The sequence below is a fragment of the Xiphophorus hellerii genome, chromosome 8, assembly GCF_003331165.1.
Source record: "Xiphophorus hellerii strain 12219 chromosome 8, Xiphophorus_hellerii-4.1, whole genome shotgun sequence".
In the NCBI taxonomy this organism is placed as follows: domain Eukaryota; kingdom Metazoa; phylum Chordata; class Actinopteri; order Cyprinodontiformes; family Poeciliidae; genus Xiphophorus; species Xiphophorus hellerii.
The window spans coordinates 19,988,345-20,004,096 of record NC_045679.1 but is presented as its reverse complement, the minus strand read 5'-3'; the positions used below and the strand labels follow the sequence as shown (position 1 = coordinate 20,004,096).

General features: G+C 41.1%; 3 protein-coding genes across 3 annotated transcripts; 1 reads left to right on the top strand and 2 right to left on the bottom strand.

Moving 5' to 3' along the window:
* The first annotated feature begins 254 nt into the window (after positions 1-254).
* On the top strand, positions 255-4,987 carry atp5fa1 (ATP synthase F1 subunit alpha). The gene is made up of 11 exons (XM_032570596.1): positions 255-396; positions 1,825-1,900; positions 1,991-2,160; positions 2,321-2,494; positions 2,625-2,791; positions 3,447-3,747; positions 3,843-4,067; positions 4,146-4,253; positions 4,325-4,469; positions 4,552-4,702; positions 4,776-4,987. The coding sequence occupies exons 1-11, from the start codon at positions 337-339 to the stop codon at positions 4,852-4,854; spliced, it is 1,656 nt and encodes a 551-aa protein (XP_032426487.1). The 5' UTR covers positions 255-336; the 3' UTR covers positions 4,855-4,987.
* A 1,322-nt stretch (positions 4,988-6,309) lies between these two features.
* On the bottom strand, positions 6,310-9,175 carry hwa (huluwa). The gene is made up of 3 exons (XM_032570799.1): positions 8,371-9,175; positions 7,022-7,220; positions 6,310-6,851 (listed from the first exon to the last, which is right to left on the bottom strand). Exons 1-3 carry the CDS (start codon positions 8,959-8,961, stop codon positions 6,685-6,687), a joined length of 957 nt encoding a protein of 318 aa, XP_032426690.1. The 5' UTR covers positions 8,962-9,175; the 3' UTR covers positions 6,310-6,684.
* A 1,836-nt stretch (positions 9,176-11,011) lies between these two features.
* LOC116724979 (dnaJ homolog subfamily B member 5) lies at positions 11,012-14,465 on the bottom strand. Its single transcript, XM_032570798.1, has 4 exons — positions 14,145-14,465; positions 13,340-13,598; positions 12,642-13,192; positions 11,012-11,928 (listed from the first exon to the last, which is right to left on the bottom strand). Exons 1-4 carry the CDS (start codon positions 14,448-14,450, stop codon positions 11,695-11,697), a joined length of 1,350 nt encoding a protein of 449 aa, XP_032426689.1. The 5' UTR covers positions 14,451-14,465; the 3' UTR covers positions 11,012-11,694.
* Between the last annotated feature and the right edge of the window lie 1,287 nt (positions 14,466-15,752).

Genomic DNA, 15,752 nt, shown 5'->3' with positions numbered 1-15,752 from the left:
GTTGCTCTTGTAAGAGAGGTACAATATAAAAAAAATAATATGAGATTAATAAACTTTAACGTACGCATATACTGTATTTCTGACAAGAAATATTTTATTTATTCATGTAGTTATATATATATTCAGAGTGGCGGAAACGGGTTTCTATGCATATAAGATTAGGTAAATTAAATTTGTATATCCAGTAAAAATGTAAGAAAGAAAAAAAAGGACAATTAATGCCGTCATTTATTTTGAAGTACTTCCGGGTTGCTGTGACCTCAACACACAGCGCCGCCCTTTCCGCCACCCTTCTCTCTCGGCCCCGGGAGCAGGACGTATCTTCAGGTCTCAAACATGCTGTCAGTTCGCCTCGCAGCGGCTCTTGCCCGCAACCTACCACGAAGAGCTGGATTTGTAAGCACTTCTAACCTATTTATGTTTTGCTTTTCTGTTATCTTGACATGAAAAACGGAATTGTTCATATTGAAACCGCTGCTGTTCCGTCGTCTTTGCACCGGAGGACACAGAGTCCTTCACATTCCCAGTCCCCTCTGTTGACATTATGCAGCTGACGGACATCTAGGATATTGCAATATATTACTGAGAATGTATAAATAATAGGTTGGTTACCTGGATGCGATTCTGTTGTCACGAAGGCTTAATAATTTAACCCATCGGTTAAAGGTTAGGCTCGTTTCTCTTTTAGTTAGCTTCCACAATAGTGGATTGGGAAGTCTTTTACAGATGATGAGATACAAGCAACTGTGGATTGTCATCCTTTTTCATTAAACTGTAGATATTTCTACACAAGTTCTGCTGCCAAATTATTCACTTTGAGATATTTGAAACACAAGCATTTTCTAACCCAACAAGTGTTCTCAGGTGACTGCATAAATTTTGGGGTGAAATCTGTTCCCTGCTTTTTGTATACTCCCTGTTAAGTTTTAGGCTCATGTGAAAGTGAGCCTGACTTTTTAATTATGTTATTATAATGCTGCTTTTAAAAAATAGTTTAGCTTTTTCTGATATGACTAGATCATTTTATAATGAACAAAAAAATGATATCAGCCAAGATTTGAGCTTGCCTTAAATACTTACTTTGTACAAATATAGTAAAAATACGCTAAACAAAAAACCTCCGTGTCCTTTCAGCTTTGGCATGTAGTAAAGTGTTTTGGTTGGTAGTACAGTAGAGAAAGTTTTTAAAATTTAATCATAACTTCTGACATTTTTTAATCGATCCTGTGACAAGGCATATTATGATTCAGGCATCAAGACGGCAATATGACTATATGAAAACAGCATAAAAACAGTAGTTATATTGTTAATAATCACTAGCAGCCAGGCAGTGGCCTTAATGATATGTTTATGATATGATTACAAAGTTTCACAAACCTTTCTTAAATGCTGCATGTAATGGTGTGATTGCACCTGCTTTCTTGTATATATGCTGTAGATGAGAAATGTTTACTTTCAGACATCTGAGCTATGTTAGGTTCAACAGCAGGACTGCTTATATTGTTGTTTATTTTTTTTCTCATCCAGAAATCTTTCCAGACAGCTGAATATGTACAGGGTTTTTGTATAGACAGAAGCTATTAAAATCAGCTGAATGGCAGTGTGCAGCAACATCTAAGGGAGGAGGAGAGTTGCGTCACTCATATACAATCACTTCCTGAAGTTTCTCTGGCATCCCAATAAAATTACTTAAAGTAGGGACAAAATTATTTAAAGTTTAAGCAGTTTTGAAATGTAACCTTGGTACAAATTGAAACATTTAATTGGCATATGCCCTCTGACTTCATAAATCTAATTCATTTATCATTTCTTTCTGTGTTAAAGGTATCTAAGAATGTTGCGGCAGCATGCGTCGGAGCCAAGAATCTGCACACTGCCCAGCATTGGCTCCAAAAAACAGGTCAGTGTGCCAGGAATCTCCTGCAGGTCTTTATGAATTTTTGGCTTTATCCGTAACAAGTTTTTTTTTTTTTTAATTTACTCTGTAAAGGCACAGCTGAAGTGTCATCCATTTTGGAGGAGAAGATCATGGGAGCTGACACCAGCGCTGATTTAGAGGAGACTGGCCGTGTCCTGTCCATTGGTGATGGTATTGCCAGAGTGTACGGCCTCAGGAACGTGCAGGCAGAGGAGATGGTGGAGTTCTCCTCTGGTCTCAAGGTGATGGTGTAAACCTTCGATTCAGTACCCAACCTGGAGAAACTATTGTTTTTGCTTGATAAACAAAGTTGGTCTGAATCTTTGCACTTATTTAACATCTATTATTTTGTTGTGTGTGCATTTGATGGCTGCTTCTGAAATCAAGCATTCTCTTTTCCAGGGCATGTCCCTGAACTTGGAGCCTGACAATGTTGGTGTTGTGGTGTTTGGTAATGACAAGCTGATCAAAGAGGGCGACATTGTCAAAAGAACTGGCGCCATCGTCGATGTGCCTGTTGGTGAAGAACTCCTAGGCAGAGTTGTTGATGCTCTGGGAAATGCTATTGATGGAAAGGTACTCATTTTAATTTATTGCTCCCTTGGGTTGTTGTGCTGTCTTTCGGGGGTTGTTCTAATATTAATTCCACAAGTTCTTAGCTGCTAGAAGAAACAGAATGACTTTTTTTCTCTGTCCTCTCCGAAAGGGCCCTCTTGGCTCCAAGGTGCGCCGGCGTGTGGGTCTGAAAGCCCCCGGTATCATTCCCCGTATCTCTGTGAGGGAGCCCATGCAGACCGGCATCAAAGCCGTAGACAGCTTGGTCCCCATTGGCCGTGGACAACGTGAGCTCATCATTGGAGACAGGCAGACGGGGTAACGGGATGCTGCTCAAAGAGAATATTTTAGCACACAGCATGCTGAGATGTTATTCGCAGTGGTTTTAGACGCCCTTGCATCTAATCCATTAAAGTTGGATTTTGGGTTCTACATAATTCTGCAAGTTTAATTATTATTATAAAGTAATTTCTTCTGCAGTGATGAACTAATTTAAGGGACACAGGAGCTGTTTGTCTTCCAGTTTGTCACTGTGGGAACACTAAGCATCACCCCAAACATCTAGAATGAAATAGTCACATACATTTCATTCTAGCAGCTATCAAGTAAAACATGTCCCTGTTTTTCCCTAAACAGGGACATGGAAGTTGGTTGAAATTAATGGGAAGGATGGATGGAGCTAAATACGGGGCAACAATAGAAAAGAAAACCTGTTTGATGCTGCAGAAATCTTCAGACGAGTGTGGAGGTTCACTTCCTGGCAGGACAATGACACCAAACATACAGCCAGAGATACTATGCAATGGTTCAAGCATATTCCAATGTTAGATCCAGACTGTATTCCAACTGCGAATAAACTATTGTAGTTTGTGGTTGTACTGTGATTAAAAAAATATCAAGGGATATAGATATTCATCATATGTACAGTATATCATTGTGGATGTCAGCTAAGGTTTCCGTGTTTGTTTTGCAGCAAAACTGCCATCGCCATTGACACCATCATCAACCAGAAACGTTTCAATGAGGGAACTGACGAGAAGAAAAAGCTGTATTGCATCTACGTTGCTATTGGACAGAAGAGATCCACTGTGGCTCAGCTGGTGAAGAGGCTGACAGACGCCGATGCTATGAAGTACACCATAGTGGTGTCGGCCACTGCCTCCGATGCTGCGCCTCTGCAGTACCTGGCTCCCTACTCTGGCTGCTCCATGGGGGAGTATTTCAGAGACAACGGAAAGCATGCCCTCATCATCTACGACGATCTTTCAAAGCAGGTGAAACTTCAACTCCTGCCTCGGGGGGTTTTAGAAAAGATGGCACCCAGGTCCTGGATTGAACATTGATTAAACCTTGTTGATCATCTCTGTAGGCTGTCGCCTATCGTCAGATGTCCCTGTTGCTCCGCCGTCCCCCAGGTCGCGAGGCCTACCCTGGAGATGTCTTCTACTTGCATTCCCGTCTGCTGGAGAGAGCTGCCAAGATGAACGATAACTTTGGTGGCGGCTCCCTCACCGCTCTTCCTGTTATTGAGACACAAGCTGGAGATGTGTCTGCCTACATTCCAACAAACGTCATCTCCATCACAGATGGACAGGCAAGCGGCTGATTTGTCATGGTGGACGCTAATATACTCAGTCTCTAGCTTTTCCTTAAATGAAGTTTCCTCACACAGATCTTCCTGGAGACCGAGCTGTTCTACAAAGGTATTCGTCCGGCCATAAACGTCGGTCTCTCAGTGTCGCGCGTTGGATCCGCTGCCCAGACCAGGGCCATGAAGCAGGTTAGTCTTCGCCGAGGTATCCTCTCTTGTCAAATGCTTCACTTTAAACAACCTGTGCTGCCTGTCATTAGGTGGCCGGTACGATGAAGCTGGAGTTGGCCCAGTATCGAGAGGTGGCCGCTTTCGCTCAGTTCGGTTCTGATCTGGACGCCGCCACGCAGCAGCTGCTGAACCGTGGCGTTCGTCTGACTGAACTCCTTAAACAGGGACAGTACTGTGAGTGTCAGCTGCTTGTTCCAGGTTTTCATGTGGATGAGATTCATTTTCAACTCTAATTGCCTGTTTTTTTTTCTTTCAGCTCCAATGGCCATTGAAGAACAGGTAACAGTCATTTATGCTGGAGTGAGAGGACACCTTGACAAGATGGAACCAAGCAAGATCACTAAATTTGAAAAAGCTTTCCTTCAGCACATCTTGAGTCAGCAGCAAGACTTGCTGGCAGCTATCAAGTAAGAAAAAGATATTGCATCTATTTCTTCCCATTGTAAGAATGCGTTGTAACAGTTTTGCTCTTCTTTGCAGGACTGATGGGAAAATATCTGAAGCTTCTGATGCTAAACTCAAGCAGATTGTTTTGAATTTCCTCTCTAGCTTTGAGTGAAATGAAACTCATTTGGTCTTGTTTTGTTTCCAAAGCAGAGCACAAATTATGCTTTCAATGAATTTAAGAAAAATTCAAGGGATTTTATGTACAGATATCTCCTAAAGCTAAATAAAGTGTTCCACCTAAGTGACATTGCTGTGTTTTTCTCAATAGTTTCTCAATAGTTTTTTCTTATTATTATTGCTGTACACAATCATATACGTGCCACTGTAGGCAAGGAAACCAAAATTTTATCAACAATGAGCTTTAGTCTTTAAGTAGTACAAAATCTAGTTTAAATACTTTTATGTTCATATGAAAAAGGCTCAATGTGAAAGGTGTGAATGTAACTGTAGGTCCCTCTGCTGGCCAACAGCAGCAGTAACCAAATTGTATTAATTTCCTTGTAAATTAAGGAATTTCTTTGTTGCAGTTCCTTTGATTTGTATCTGTTAAACATTTCCACTTTTTGAAATTCCACATTTTTTCTTGGAATTGTATGTGATGGATCAACAAAATTTTAGATAGTACAATTTAAGTAGAAGGAAATACCAGGTTTCCATTTGTCTTTTTTACAAATTTGAAAAGTGTGGCATACATTTGTACTCAACTCCCTTTTACTTTGAAACCCCGGTATAAAATTCAAAGCAACCAAATGCTTTCAGATGTCATCTAATTAATAAATCCTAAATAAAATCCCAGGCTTTGTACATCTCAATTAGTCCTCTAAAAATGGAGGGTGCAGAACCACAAGCCATATCGGGTAGATGGAAGCACATGGAAGATGGTATTCTCTTCAGCAGAGACTAAAATATTGTTTTTTTTGGCATACTTGCAAAGTGTTGTGTGGTGGGAAACACTGCACATCTCTCAGAACACACAACCTGCACTCCTAAATATAGTAATTGCAGCATCATTCTGAGGAGACCTGGCAAGGAAGCAGATTAGAGTTGATGGTAAAGGTTGATAGAGCTAAATACAATTCAATCTTGATATTGATTGAATACTGGAAGCCCTAGAGACACACTTGAGACTGGGGAGGGTTTTCACATTGCTGCAAACTAAGGAACCTAAGGAATAGACTGCAATCTAATATCTTAGATCAATGCAGAGCACACCTAAAGGTGAATGGGAATTTGTGACAAGATTTTAAATGGCCAGTTTGCTGGCCAATCAAGCAAAGAAACACTGCATTGAACCACCCTTTGGTGGATTTGGCAGCGCCGTCCTGCTGGAAAAGAAAATCAGCATGTCCAGAAGACCTGTCAGTAAAAATAAGAATAAAATGCTCTAAAAGTTACCTGGTGGACGGCTACATTAACTGTGGGCTTAAGAAAACGCAATGGATCTACACCAGTAGATGACACGACTCCCTAAATCATTACAGACTGTGGAAACCTTACGCTGGAGTTCAAGCAACATGGATTCAGTTTTAAATAAAATGTAAGACTATTATTTCAATTTATTAAAATATAACTCTTTATTAAATTCTTAAGCCTTCATTAATTGGGTGAATAACAACCACTTACGCAGTGAAACAAACTTGATGAAGGTGAGGAAATAGTGAAGCCTAAAGCCAAATCAACCATAAATACTGAAAACAAAAATAGTGACAACCTCTATGAATGTTGAGTGAAGGACGCTGATTAAACATTTAACAGTAACTGAAGTGACAGTTCAGTGTTAATGTAACATTATGAACAGTGGGACAGTGCATTCTACAACAAAATATACTTAACAGTGCATAAATTAAGTGATTACTTTTAAGACAAAAACTCATATTAAAACACGCACACCGGTATGCTATTTGGAACAAACATTTAAAATCTACATTAAGAAAATTGTTAACTATACCCAGTACTGTTTTGTGTGGATCACAGGCCTGTGGTGATTATGTTTGGGTATATTATTCTGTCTGACATAACAGGGATCGTAATAATCCCACTCCAGAGCCGAAGACAGCAGTCCGTTGGACAGGCCGTCGCTATCTGCAGACAAAATGCGAAGGGAGACACCTGGAAGACACGATGCTTTGCTATAAACGACTCAAATAACAGCTAGTAACAAAAATGTCATTTTGCCTCATCCACATTATCCAAGTTATAGAAGTCGGAAAATTAATGTCACGTGAACTTTGATCTGATAATTACATTTAATACAGTCTGGGTGGAGGAGACTTTTGTACCTGCACTTGCTCCGAAGTCACTGTCCAGCCCAGGACCCACAGCAGATGAGTTCTGACTGGATGTCTCTGAGGTTGGGTTCATGTGCTCACACTCCATGAACAGCTTGTCGTACGGATGCACAGGAGCGGCTGCATTCGCTTCCGTTAGCTTCTCGTAAGTACTGCTCCGACGAATGTGATCCACATGCTCCGCTTCCTCCTGTGAATCAAGGAAAAATAAATGGATAAGCTGATGAGTTAAAAACCTAACCCCCAGCAGTAAGCTGCAGAAATCCACTTCTTGTTGCAGTCCCTTTGATTTGTCCTCAGTTGGTAGAGATCCAGTATCTTGTGCTGACCTCCACTGATGCTTAAAGAAACCTGAATCCACAGTAACATCATTTAGACTGACAGTATCAATTGACATACATATACTCTTCACAAACTGATTTAAATATGCACTGAACAAGTTACAAGTAAACTATATGTTGTTGCAATAATCAAAATACTTCTGGAATGGATATTTGACCATTTCTCTAGTTAGGGGTTAAATATAGATTGGTTTATTTACATAAACAGATCAAGTTCTTTAAGCACAATTCACAATTTTTCAATAAGGTTGAGGAATAGTAGCCTAATGTTTAATTTTCCCAAATTTGTCCCAGTTTCTGACATAAATAGTCGCCTTCAGATTGGGTTTGAAAAAATTGGTCAGCATGTTCAAGAACCACGAAGACTCAAGCTTATCATAAACAGAAATATCCAGCAACACTAATCCTTCGGTTGACATGGAAGCCAATTTGACATTTGCTTAACAAAGGGTAGTGACCAAGAATAAATGTAAGAGCTCCAAAATAGGTAGAAGTCAATGCGAGGTCCTGAATAAGCCATAAAGTATGGTAGTGGTAGCATCATGCTGAAGCTCTATTTCCCTGCTAATAGTATTGGTCCATCTGGGTGAAATAATGAAGATGGAGGACGTCCTCCCAATCTTTGATGGAAATTATCCCACACACATTGAAACTGTTTGGTGAGAGTAACACAGATGATGGACAAATAAAATTGGGATCTCATTAAAGTTCATGTGTGAGGAGTGAATACCTTTTGTAAAAAAGGATAATCTGCTAATGGGGGGAAAAAAACAACAACAAACAATGTCAAATGATGGACAGGCCCTGCTCTAAAATCTAAGTGAATTATGAATTAATTAGGGTTGAAATAAGTTGTGTAAAAGTCATCTCTGTCTGTAACAATACCTGGAGCACCGTAAACACCTTGATGAGAAACATACAAAGTCCTTAACACTTACTGAACGGATCTAAACTAACATTTACGCAACGGTCATCCTCTCATACACAGAACTCGCTCACCATTGGAGAATTTGGTGGAACCAGGTGTACTCTGGAGTTAGCCTCTGAATCGCTGGACTGCAGTAAAACCGGAGCACTCCGACACCAGCCTGGCTTACTGTTGCTGTAAGATGGTGAGCTGGAAGGCATGTGGAGCCTCGGAGGGAAGCCCTGCGCGGAGGACGCGGCCCGGATGGTGCTCGGCGCCCTCAGAGACCCGGAGCCAGTCGCACCGTCGGGCCTCAGCAGCCGGATCCTGTTAGTCGACCCGGCTCCGTCTCTGGACGACGCCCTTGAAGAAGTGACCGGGTGGGACAGGACGGGCTCCGACAGGGACATGTAGGCTGTCCTCCCGTCCCGCAGAGAGGAAAAGGCCACGTCGGATATTCTGAGTCTCGGCAGGGCGGATCGCAGGAGCATCTCCTCGGTGTCCTCCCGCCTCGGTCTGCTGGTCTTCTTTGACAGAACCAGGACCTTGTAGCCCAGGAAGAGACAGTTCAGCAGAAGGAGAATGACCACAAAGGGGATGAGCAGGAGGACAACTAAGGTCAGGTTTGCCACAGGGTAGCCTTCAGTCAGATTGTGTGGGGTGGTCTGACGTGTTTGCGACATTTCATTTCCAAGCGCATTGCGGGTGAATTTCTTTGAACGCAAATCTCCGTGAGCCCTTAGCCTAGTCTCTCTTCACACAGGTGCTTTAATATTCCAATCAGTGGGAATTACTTTAAGTTTGATCTTGGAAAATCACGTAAATTCTCCTTTTCGTCACATTCTTCTCCATCACCGTGGATAAAAATGTTACTGATATAAATATCGCAAAAGTGAGGACGCGGCCATTGATTAAGCCGGTAACAAACAGCAGTTCAACAGGTGTGTTTCTTTCCCCCTCCCCCTTTTTTTTGCAAGATTTTTGCTGTTGTAGGAATCCCCCGCCGCTAGATGGCAGTAGATTTCTCCTGAATTTCAACAAATTTAAAGCTTTGCAGCAATGCAGTAATTCCGCCAAACGGATTTGAGGTATTAAACATAAGAAAAAGGCGTAAAGGTTATATATGTTGTTATCTATTGTCTCAGAGTGTCACAATGAATAACAACATCTCCTAGTAATCAAAGCTGCCAGAATAATCAAAAACAGTCTGTCTTTTGTCTACACAGTGCTTTGGTTAAATTAGTTAGTATTTAGTATTTGTAGCTAATGATTACATGTTTCGTAGTTATACAGAAGACAACATCTGGGAAACTATAAAAGGACATAAAATGTGGAAATTTGCCGAAGTTACAGAACCCAGACAAGACTTTATACAATAGAGAACAGAACAAGGTCCACAGTGACTTGAAAAGTAATCATGCCTCTTGGACTTTTTACATGTTCATGAACTGGAACTAAAAACTTGATGCATTTTAATCGGAATTTATGCAATAAACAGACACATAAATTGTTTATTTATGCAATAAACAGATTAAAAAATAGATAGCTATGGAATGGAAGAAACATGCTACCTTGTTTTCAAAGGGTTTTACAAGTATAAATCTAAAAAAAATGTGGTTTTTAATTTAGAAATTGTCTATGACTCAAGTGAAAGATTGTGATGGCTGAATAAATAATTAAATAACAAAATGATCCCATGGCATCAATCAAGCTCGACTTTGAGCTTAACTAACTATGCATGCCCTGCGTTTTAGCTGTGTACTTGCTGCAATATATCTAATTCAAATTAACTGAATGAACCCTTCAACAGAGGCCAGGAATCATTTTGATTCAAAGTGGAGTCAAATCAACACTTTTGCTTGAGGACTGACTGTGGGCACAGCAGGTATTAACCATTAAGCTATAGCTCTGGCTGTATTTTCAGTGTTAGTGTCCTACTGGAAGGTGAACCTTCAACCCAGTCTCAAGTTTTTTTGCAGTTTCCGACATGTTTTTTTTCCTCCCTAATAGCTTTCAAATGTTTAGCTTCATCCATCTCCCTTTTTGTACCTCGGTAGGATTTCTTGTCCCTGCATAAAATAGCATCCCCACAGTATAGATAGCTCCACCAACGCACTTAATTGTGGGGACGGTGTGTTCTTATTTGTCTGACACATTACAGTTTGCTCATCTACATTGCATCCAGTAAGTATGCGGCAATGAACTTTTTCCACATTTTGTTATGTTTCAGCTTTATTCCAAATTGTATTGAATTTATCCTGTTTCCTCAAAATTCTAGGGTTATTTAACATGGGTTAAATAACCTGTTATGATAAGATGGAGAAACAATGTGAGCACTTTGCAAATTAAAAATAGAAAACCAAGAAATCACATTTACTGCATTTGTAGATAATTTCCGTTAAAATATCTATAATAAATGTATACATTTTATAAAGTTTATTTATAAAATATTTGTTCAAATACATTGGAGCTCTAGAAAAAAAGCACTCTACATTTTAATTTGAGTAACTTCTAAATAGCATTTCTGCTTTTTATGTTAATGCAATAAAACTGATTCTGTAAATTTGTATTGTAAATCCATAATCATTGATAACATTGACCACCAAATGTGTTTTGGTGAACAGAGAAGGAGATGTGCTTATTCATTTGTTTATAGACCTAATGACTTAATTACGTCTATAAATTGAGGTTCTTGTACATATGCATCAATAGAAAACCGCAGTCAAGCTTGTGTTTTTTTCATTATTATTTTATTTTCATTTTCATGCCGTAGAATAAAGTAGGAACACATCAGCAGTTCTTTTTGTAGATCATATACAAACTTTTCTAGTCATTCAATAGAACATTTGACAAGTGAATCTCTTTTAGAGACAACATTTTTTCATTTTGCACACAAAGTAGACCTTTGCACACAAGTAGTTTTTGCTATTGTAAAAAAACAATGCAAAAGATCAGTCATATGAGCACCATATAACCATAAGAATAATAATAATAAGAAGAAAAGAAGTAAGGTGGTGTTTTTTTTTTCTTCGCTTGTTTCTACCACTCAGGTTTAAGTAAGTCTGTACAGACTTAAATAGCACACTGATATCCTGCCATAAGCTTGCAAGTATAACAGTACATGTACACCTTTTCGTCTAGAAGGCTGTTGAGTGAATGCTTGCCTCAGACAGCTAAGAAACCTTCCATTAGTCCAACAGCTACCACTCACATGGCACCAAAAGCTGTTGTGCATTGTACTAGTTCAGAAAGTCTCCTCTCTAAAGTCCATTTTGACTTCCAACTCAGCTCTGCTTGCCTTTTCCAAGCACAATAAGAGGTTGTGATTGGTTGTGACATTAGCACCGTAGGCAAGGATGTGTTTCAGAATTGAGAAAGACACATGGTGATGCTGTGTCCAGTAGAAGTGGCGCAGGCTAGCACTGTCCCAGGCTGTGCTTGATGATCTCACGGGACTGTGGCGGGATCCTGTCGGGGAAGAGCACCTGGAACTCCACCACCAAGTCGCCCCGCTGCGACGGGCTCTTGGGCAGTGGGAGACCCTCGCCCCTCAACCTCCGGACTTCGCCTGGCTTGATGATGTCGCTGCACGGTAAAGGCATCATGCGGTTGTCCAGTGTTGGGACATTGACTGTGCATCCACAGAGAGCCTGGAGACAAATCAAGAGGGAGGTAAAGTTAGTCATGGATGCCTGTTGTCAATATTGGCTTCAAAATCAATGAAGGAAAGTGGAGCATGAACAGTTGTGTAACTGCTAAATGTTATGTGTGCGTTCTTGTGAAAAGATTTTCTGAGTTATGCAACAGTGGTACAGATGTTATAACCGGCGTTCTATTTCCCTCCTGTGTGTGGGAGTCAAGTGTTTCTGTGACTGATAGGGAGCCAAACGAGGACGGAGGAGCTATTTGAAATGTCAGTCTCTGTGACTGCTGCTCTGCTAATCTGTGCGTGGGCTGGAGGAACTGAGAGGCTGAGACAGAGCGAATCAGTAGGACTGTCTCTTTCTGTCTTTCTCTGCCTGGCCTGTTGAGGCTGCAGTGAGTCTAGTGGCTAAGAGGGAGGCTGAAGTGCGATTCGTGGGTGCAGTCAGCAGGCAAGGCTAAATTTAGCCTCTTTTTTTTTCTCTCTCTCCCTCTGCAGGGGCTGCTGAGGTAATGGAGGTGTTGGCAGACTGCTGCCATTTGGTTTGTGGGGGTCTGTCAGGCGACTGTAAGTGGTAGGCTTTTGTCCATAGTGGTACAAAGCTTTCTGTTAAAAGACCGAATTAAGAATATGTATAGTTTGTCTGGTGAATTTCTAGAACAAAGTTGGTGAGTGTTTTAGAATGTGGTTCATGTGGACACTAACTAACAAGAAACTCACCTCTTTAAGGGTGATCTGGGCTGTGTAGACAATGTTGGACCCGTCTCTCTTGTACTCTGGGTGGTCTTGATCCCTGAGAATGAAGGTGATGTCTGCAGGAGGGCTGTTGAGGGTCTCATCCCCCTCCCTGGGGAAGGTGATCCTGGTCCCGGCCTTCCAGCCTTTCTTCACCACAACGTTCAGCACCTTCTCCTCGGTTCGCAGGCTTCGGCCGTCGGGGTTGAGGCGGCTGCGTGTGATCTTCATTTGCTTTGTGCAGCCATGCATCACGTCGTCCAAGGTCACCGGCAGGTCGTGCACCACGGCCTCGCCAGACAGGTGCCGTGCGCCCTTCCGCAGGCCGGCCTCGTAACCAGCGAAGCCACCCAGGTGAGTGAAGGTGGATCGCCGGAAGGGGTTGAAAAGGTCGTCGTCGGCATCGGGGTCGCTGCCGAAGAAGATGTCGAAGTGGTCAGAGTTGTGGAAGAAGGAGGAGAAGGTGGCGTGGGGGTCGTTTTGGAAATTTTGGCGGAAAATGTTGCCTTGGCCTGCTGAAATTCCATTTTTAAGACCTTAAAAAGAGAATAGACAAATTGTTAAAAACAAACAAAAAAAAAACATATTTCCTGACAGATTTGAGTTGTCGCTATGCAAATGTTGTGCACGAGAGCTTTGATTGAAGCAATTCAAAGTTTATACATGAAGTCACATCTGCTCACCTTCTTCTCCAAACTGGTCGTAAATGCTTCTCTTCTGGGGGTCGGTCAGGATCTCATAAGCTTCTGCGATCTCTTTGAACTTCTCCTCCGCGTCGGGGTCACTGTTCTTGTCTGGGTGGAACTTGAGGGCCATCTTCCTGTAGGCCTTCTTGATCTCATCTTCATTGGACTCAGGTAAGACGCCCAGGACCTTGTAGAAGTCCTTGCCTGTGGGTTTGATGGAGAGGCAGGGCGTGTCCTGCTCAGACTTGGTGCTCTCCTGAAGGAACACAACGATTTAGATTTTTAGATCACTTTGTCATACTTTCTATATGCTGACACATATGTTGTGACATTTAATTTAACACCAGTTGTCGATTATATATTTATCCACAAAGTGCAATTCCAAACAGAATCGCTGATGAAAACTGCAGTGTATGAGCTACAAAGATAGAAATGATTGATTTCTATCCGCAAAGATAGAAATCACCTTCAGCTTTAATTCCCTAAGGGGAAACACCCTTATCTGTGCTGCTGAGCAGATGCATAAATTTTATAGGCTGATCTCAACCCAACGTGAGAGAGAGGGGGGGTGTAAACCATGTGAAGGGATCGTGAAAAGACTTTTCCCCCCAACAACTGAGAATCTCCTCAGCGATTGGCTGATAGGGAATCCGCGTTTCTAGCATATGAATGAATAAAATGACGGCATCTCCTACAGATGCCGGCGGAGTACAAACGCGGGCAAGGAATGCCATGTAACTTTAAAATACATAGAAAAACCTTAGCAAAAAAAAAAAAAAGCCAACAAAAAAACTGTACTTACAGCTGACGATGATGATCCGGAGCTGTCACCCCTGTGCATGACTCGCACTTTGCACTTGACATTTCCATTCTTTTGCTTCACTCCGAACTGGGTCCAGATGAGAACCATGATCTGAAGGGTTTTTTGGTCCGTTTGTTTTAAGAGCTGTTTTAAGTCGCTGTCCACTGGATGTGTGGTGCTGAAATCGCTCCGCTTTTGCTCCGGGCTCTCTAAGCTCCGTCTTGTCTGAGATCTCTGCTCGGCTCTCTTAAATACCGCCGCCGCAGCTCCGTTTTTCACCGTCCGCCCCATTCGCCGCCCACGCATCCCGGTCGAGCTTTCCCGGGACCGCCCATTTCCTCACGGGATGCCGGTGTGCTCAGCGCACCCGGTGAAAGGCCATTGGTGCCCGAGCGATGATCACGCGGATGTTGCAGCCTCCTTTTCCATCTCGAGGCTTGTTTCCGGAGTTCTAGAAGACAGACCGGAGCAGACTGTCACGACTGGGTACACTGAGTCCTCCTTCCTTGAATAGAACAGACTGGAGAGAAAAAAAAAAGAGAGGAAAAACTATGTCTGCACAGACAACTCTGGACGATGGAATCCCTCCGCTGAGATTCTTATTAATATTTACAAATATATTTGTCAAGCAAGCAAGTTCGTCGCAGTACTAAATTGCCTTTTGTTAGATGGCAATTTAGTACCATCTAACAAAAGATGGTACTAAAATAAAAATAAATATATTTTATTTATTAAATAAAATATATTTATTTAATAAATATATTTATTTGTTAAATAAATATATTTAATAATAGATTTGTTAAATATATTATTAATAAATAATAACAATATATTTATTAGTTATTATATTAAATATAAAATAATTATTTTATATTATTGCAAAAATAATGCACACTTGCACCTTTTTCACGTTTAGTCACATCATCACAACCACAGTCAAGTACAGCATAGTTACAAAGTATGCAGGTATGATTTTCAATATTTTTTTATAACATTTGAAAACGAGTAATGCACATTTACATGCAGGGATATTTGCTTAGATATCCCTTTAAAAACCAAATGCAACCAGCTGCAGTGAGATGTAATTAAATTAGTTAATAGAGTTTGTGTATAATTTCAGCTGAAGATATTCATAAACAAACAGCAACATGAAGACAGAGAAATGCAGGAGATAAGCATGAAGCAGGTTAGGCTGTTAAAACTTTCTAACTTTAAACAATCCATCATGGATGACCCACATTCAAGCCAGCCAAGACATAGTCGGCACCTAAGACGAGAAGAGCGTTAATCAGAGAAACTACTAAGAGGCTCATGGTAACTGTGGAAGAGCTGGAGAGATTGACTGGATCAATCTGGTGGGAGAATCTGGCCATAGGAAAACCTGCCTCATGAGGAAAAATATCAAAAAGCAAGTCGCTATTGAAAACCACTGTAAATATCTCCTTTGTAGTTCATCACATGCCTCATTGGTGTGACAAGTTATATGGCATATAGAAGGACTTGTTAATGGCTGTTTGCAGATTCTAGAATCACTAGCAAAATTGCTGTTCTCTGGATATCTAAAGTTGGTCAAAATATATACTCTAAAAAGGAGAATAAATACTTTTG

What these genes read in the sequence shown, in the direction of transcription:
- atp5fa1 (XM_032570596.1), top strand. Translation starts at nt 337, where the DNA reads ATGCTGTCAGTTCGCCTCGCAGCGGCTCTTGCCCGCAACCTACCACGA. An exon ending in TCTCCATCACAGATGGACAG is followed by an intron (nt 4,068 to 4,145) that starts GCAAGCGGCTGA and finishes TTCCTCACACAG; the next exon opens with ATCTTCCTGGAGACCGAGCT. An exon ending in CCTTAAACAGGGACAGTACT is followed by an intron (nt 4,470 to 4,551) that starts GTGAGTGTCAGC and finishes TTTTTCTTTCAG; the next exon opens with CTCCAATGGCCATTGAAGAA.
- LOC116724979 (XM_032570798.1), bottom strand. Translation starts at nt 14,450, where the DNA reads ATGCGTGGGCGGCGAATGGGGCGGACGGTGAAAAACGGAGCTGCGGCG. An exon ending in CGACCAGTTTGGAGAAGAAG is followed by an intron (nt 13,193 to 13,339) that starts GTGAGCAGATGT and finishes TCTCTTTTTAAG; the next exon opens with GTCTTAAAAATGGAATTTCA. An exon ending in CCCAGATCACCCTTAAAGAG is followed by an intron (nt 11,929 to 12,641) that starts GTGAGTTTCTTG and finishes ATTTGTCTCCAG; the next exon opens with GCTCTCTGTGGATGCACAGT.
- hwa (XM_032570799.1), bottom strand. Translation starts at nt 8,961, where the DNA reads ATGTCGCAAACACGTCAGACCACCCCACACAATCTGACTGAAGGCTAC. An exon ending in TTCCACCAAATTCTCCAATG is followed by an intron (nt 7,221 to 8,370) that starts GTGAGCGAGTTC and finishes CTTGATTCACAG; the next exon opens with GAGGAAGCGGAGCATGTGGA. An exon ending in TGACTTCGGAGCAAGTGCAG is followed by an intron (nt 6,852 to 7,021) that starts GTACAAAAGTCT and finishes CGTGTCTTCCAG; the next exon opens with GTGTCTCCCTTCGCATTTTG.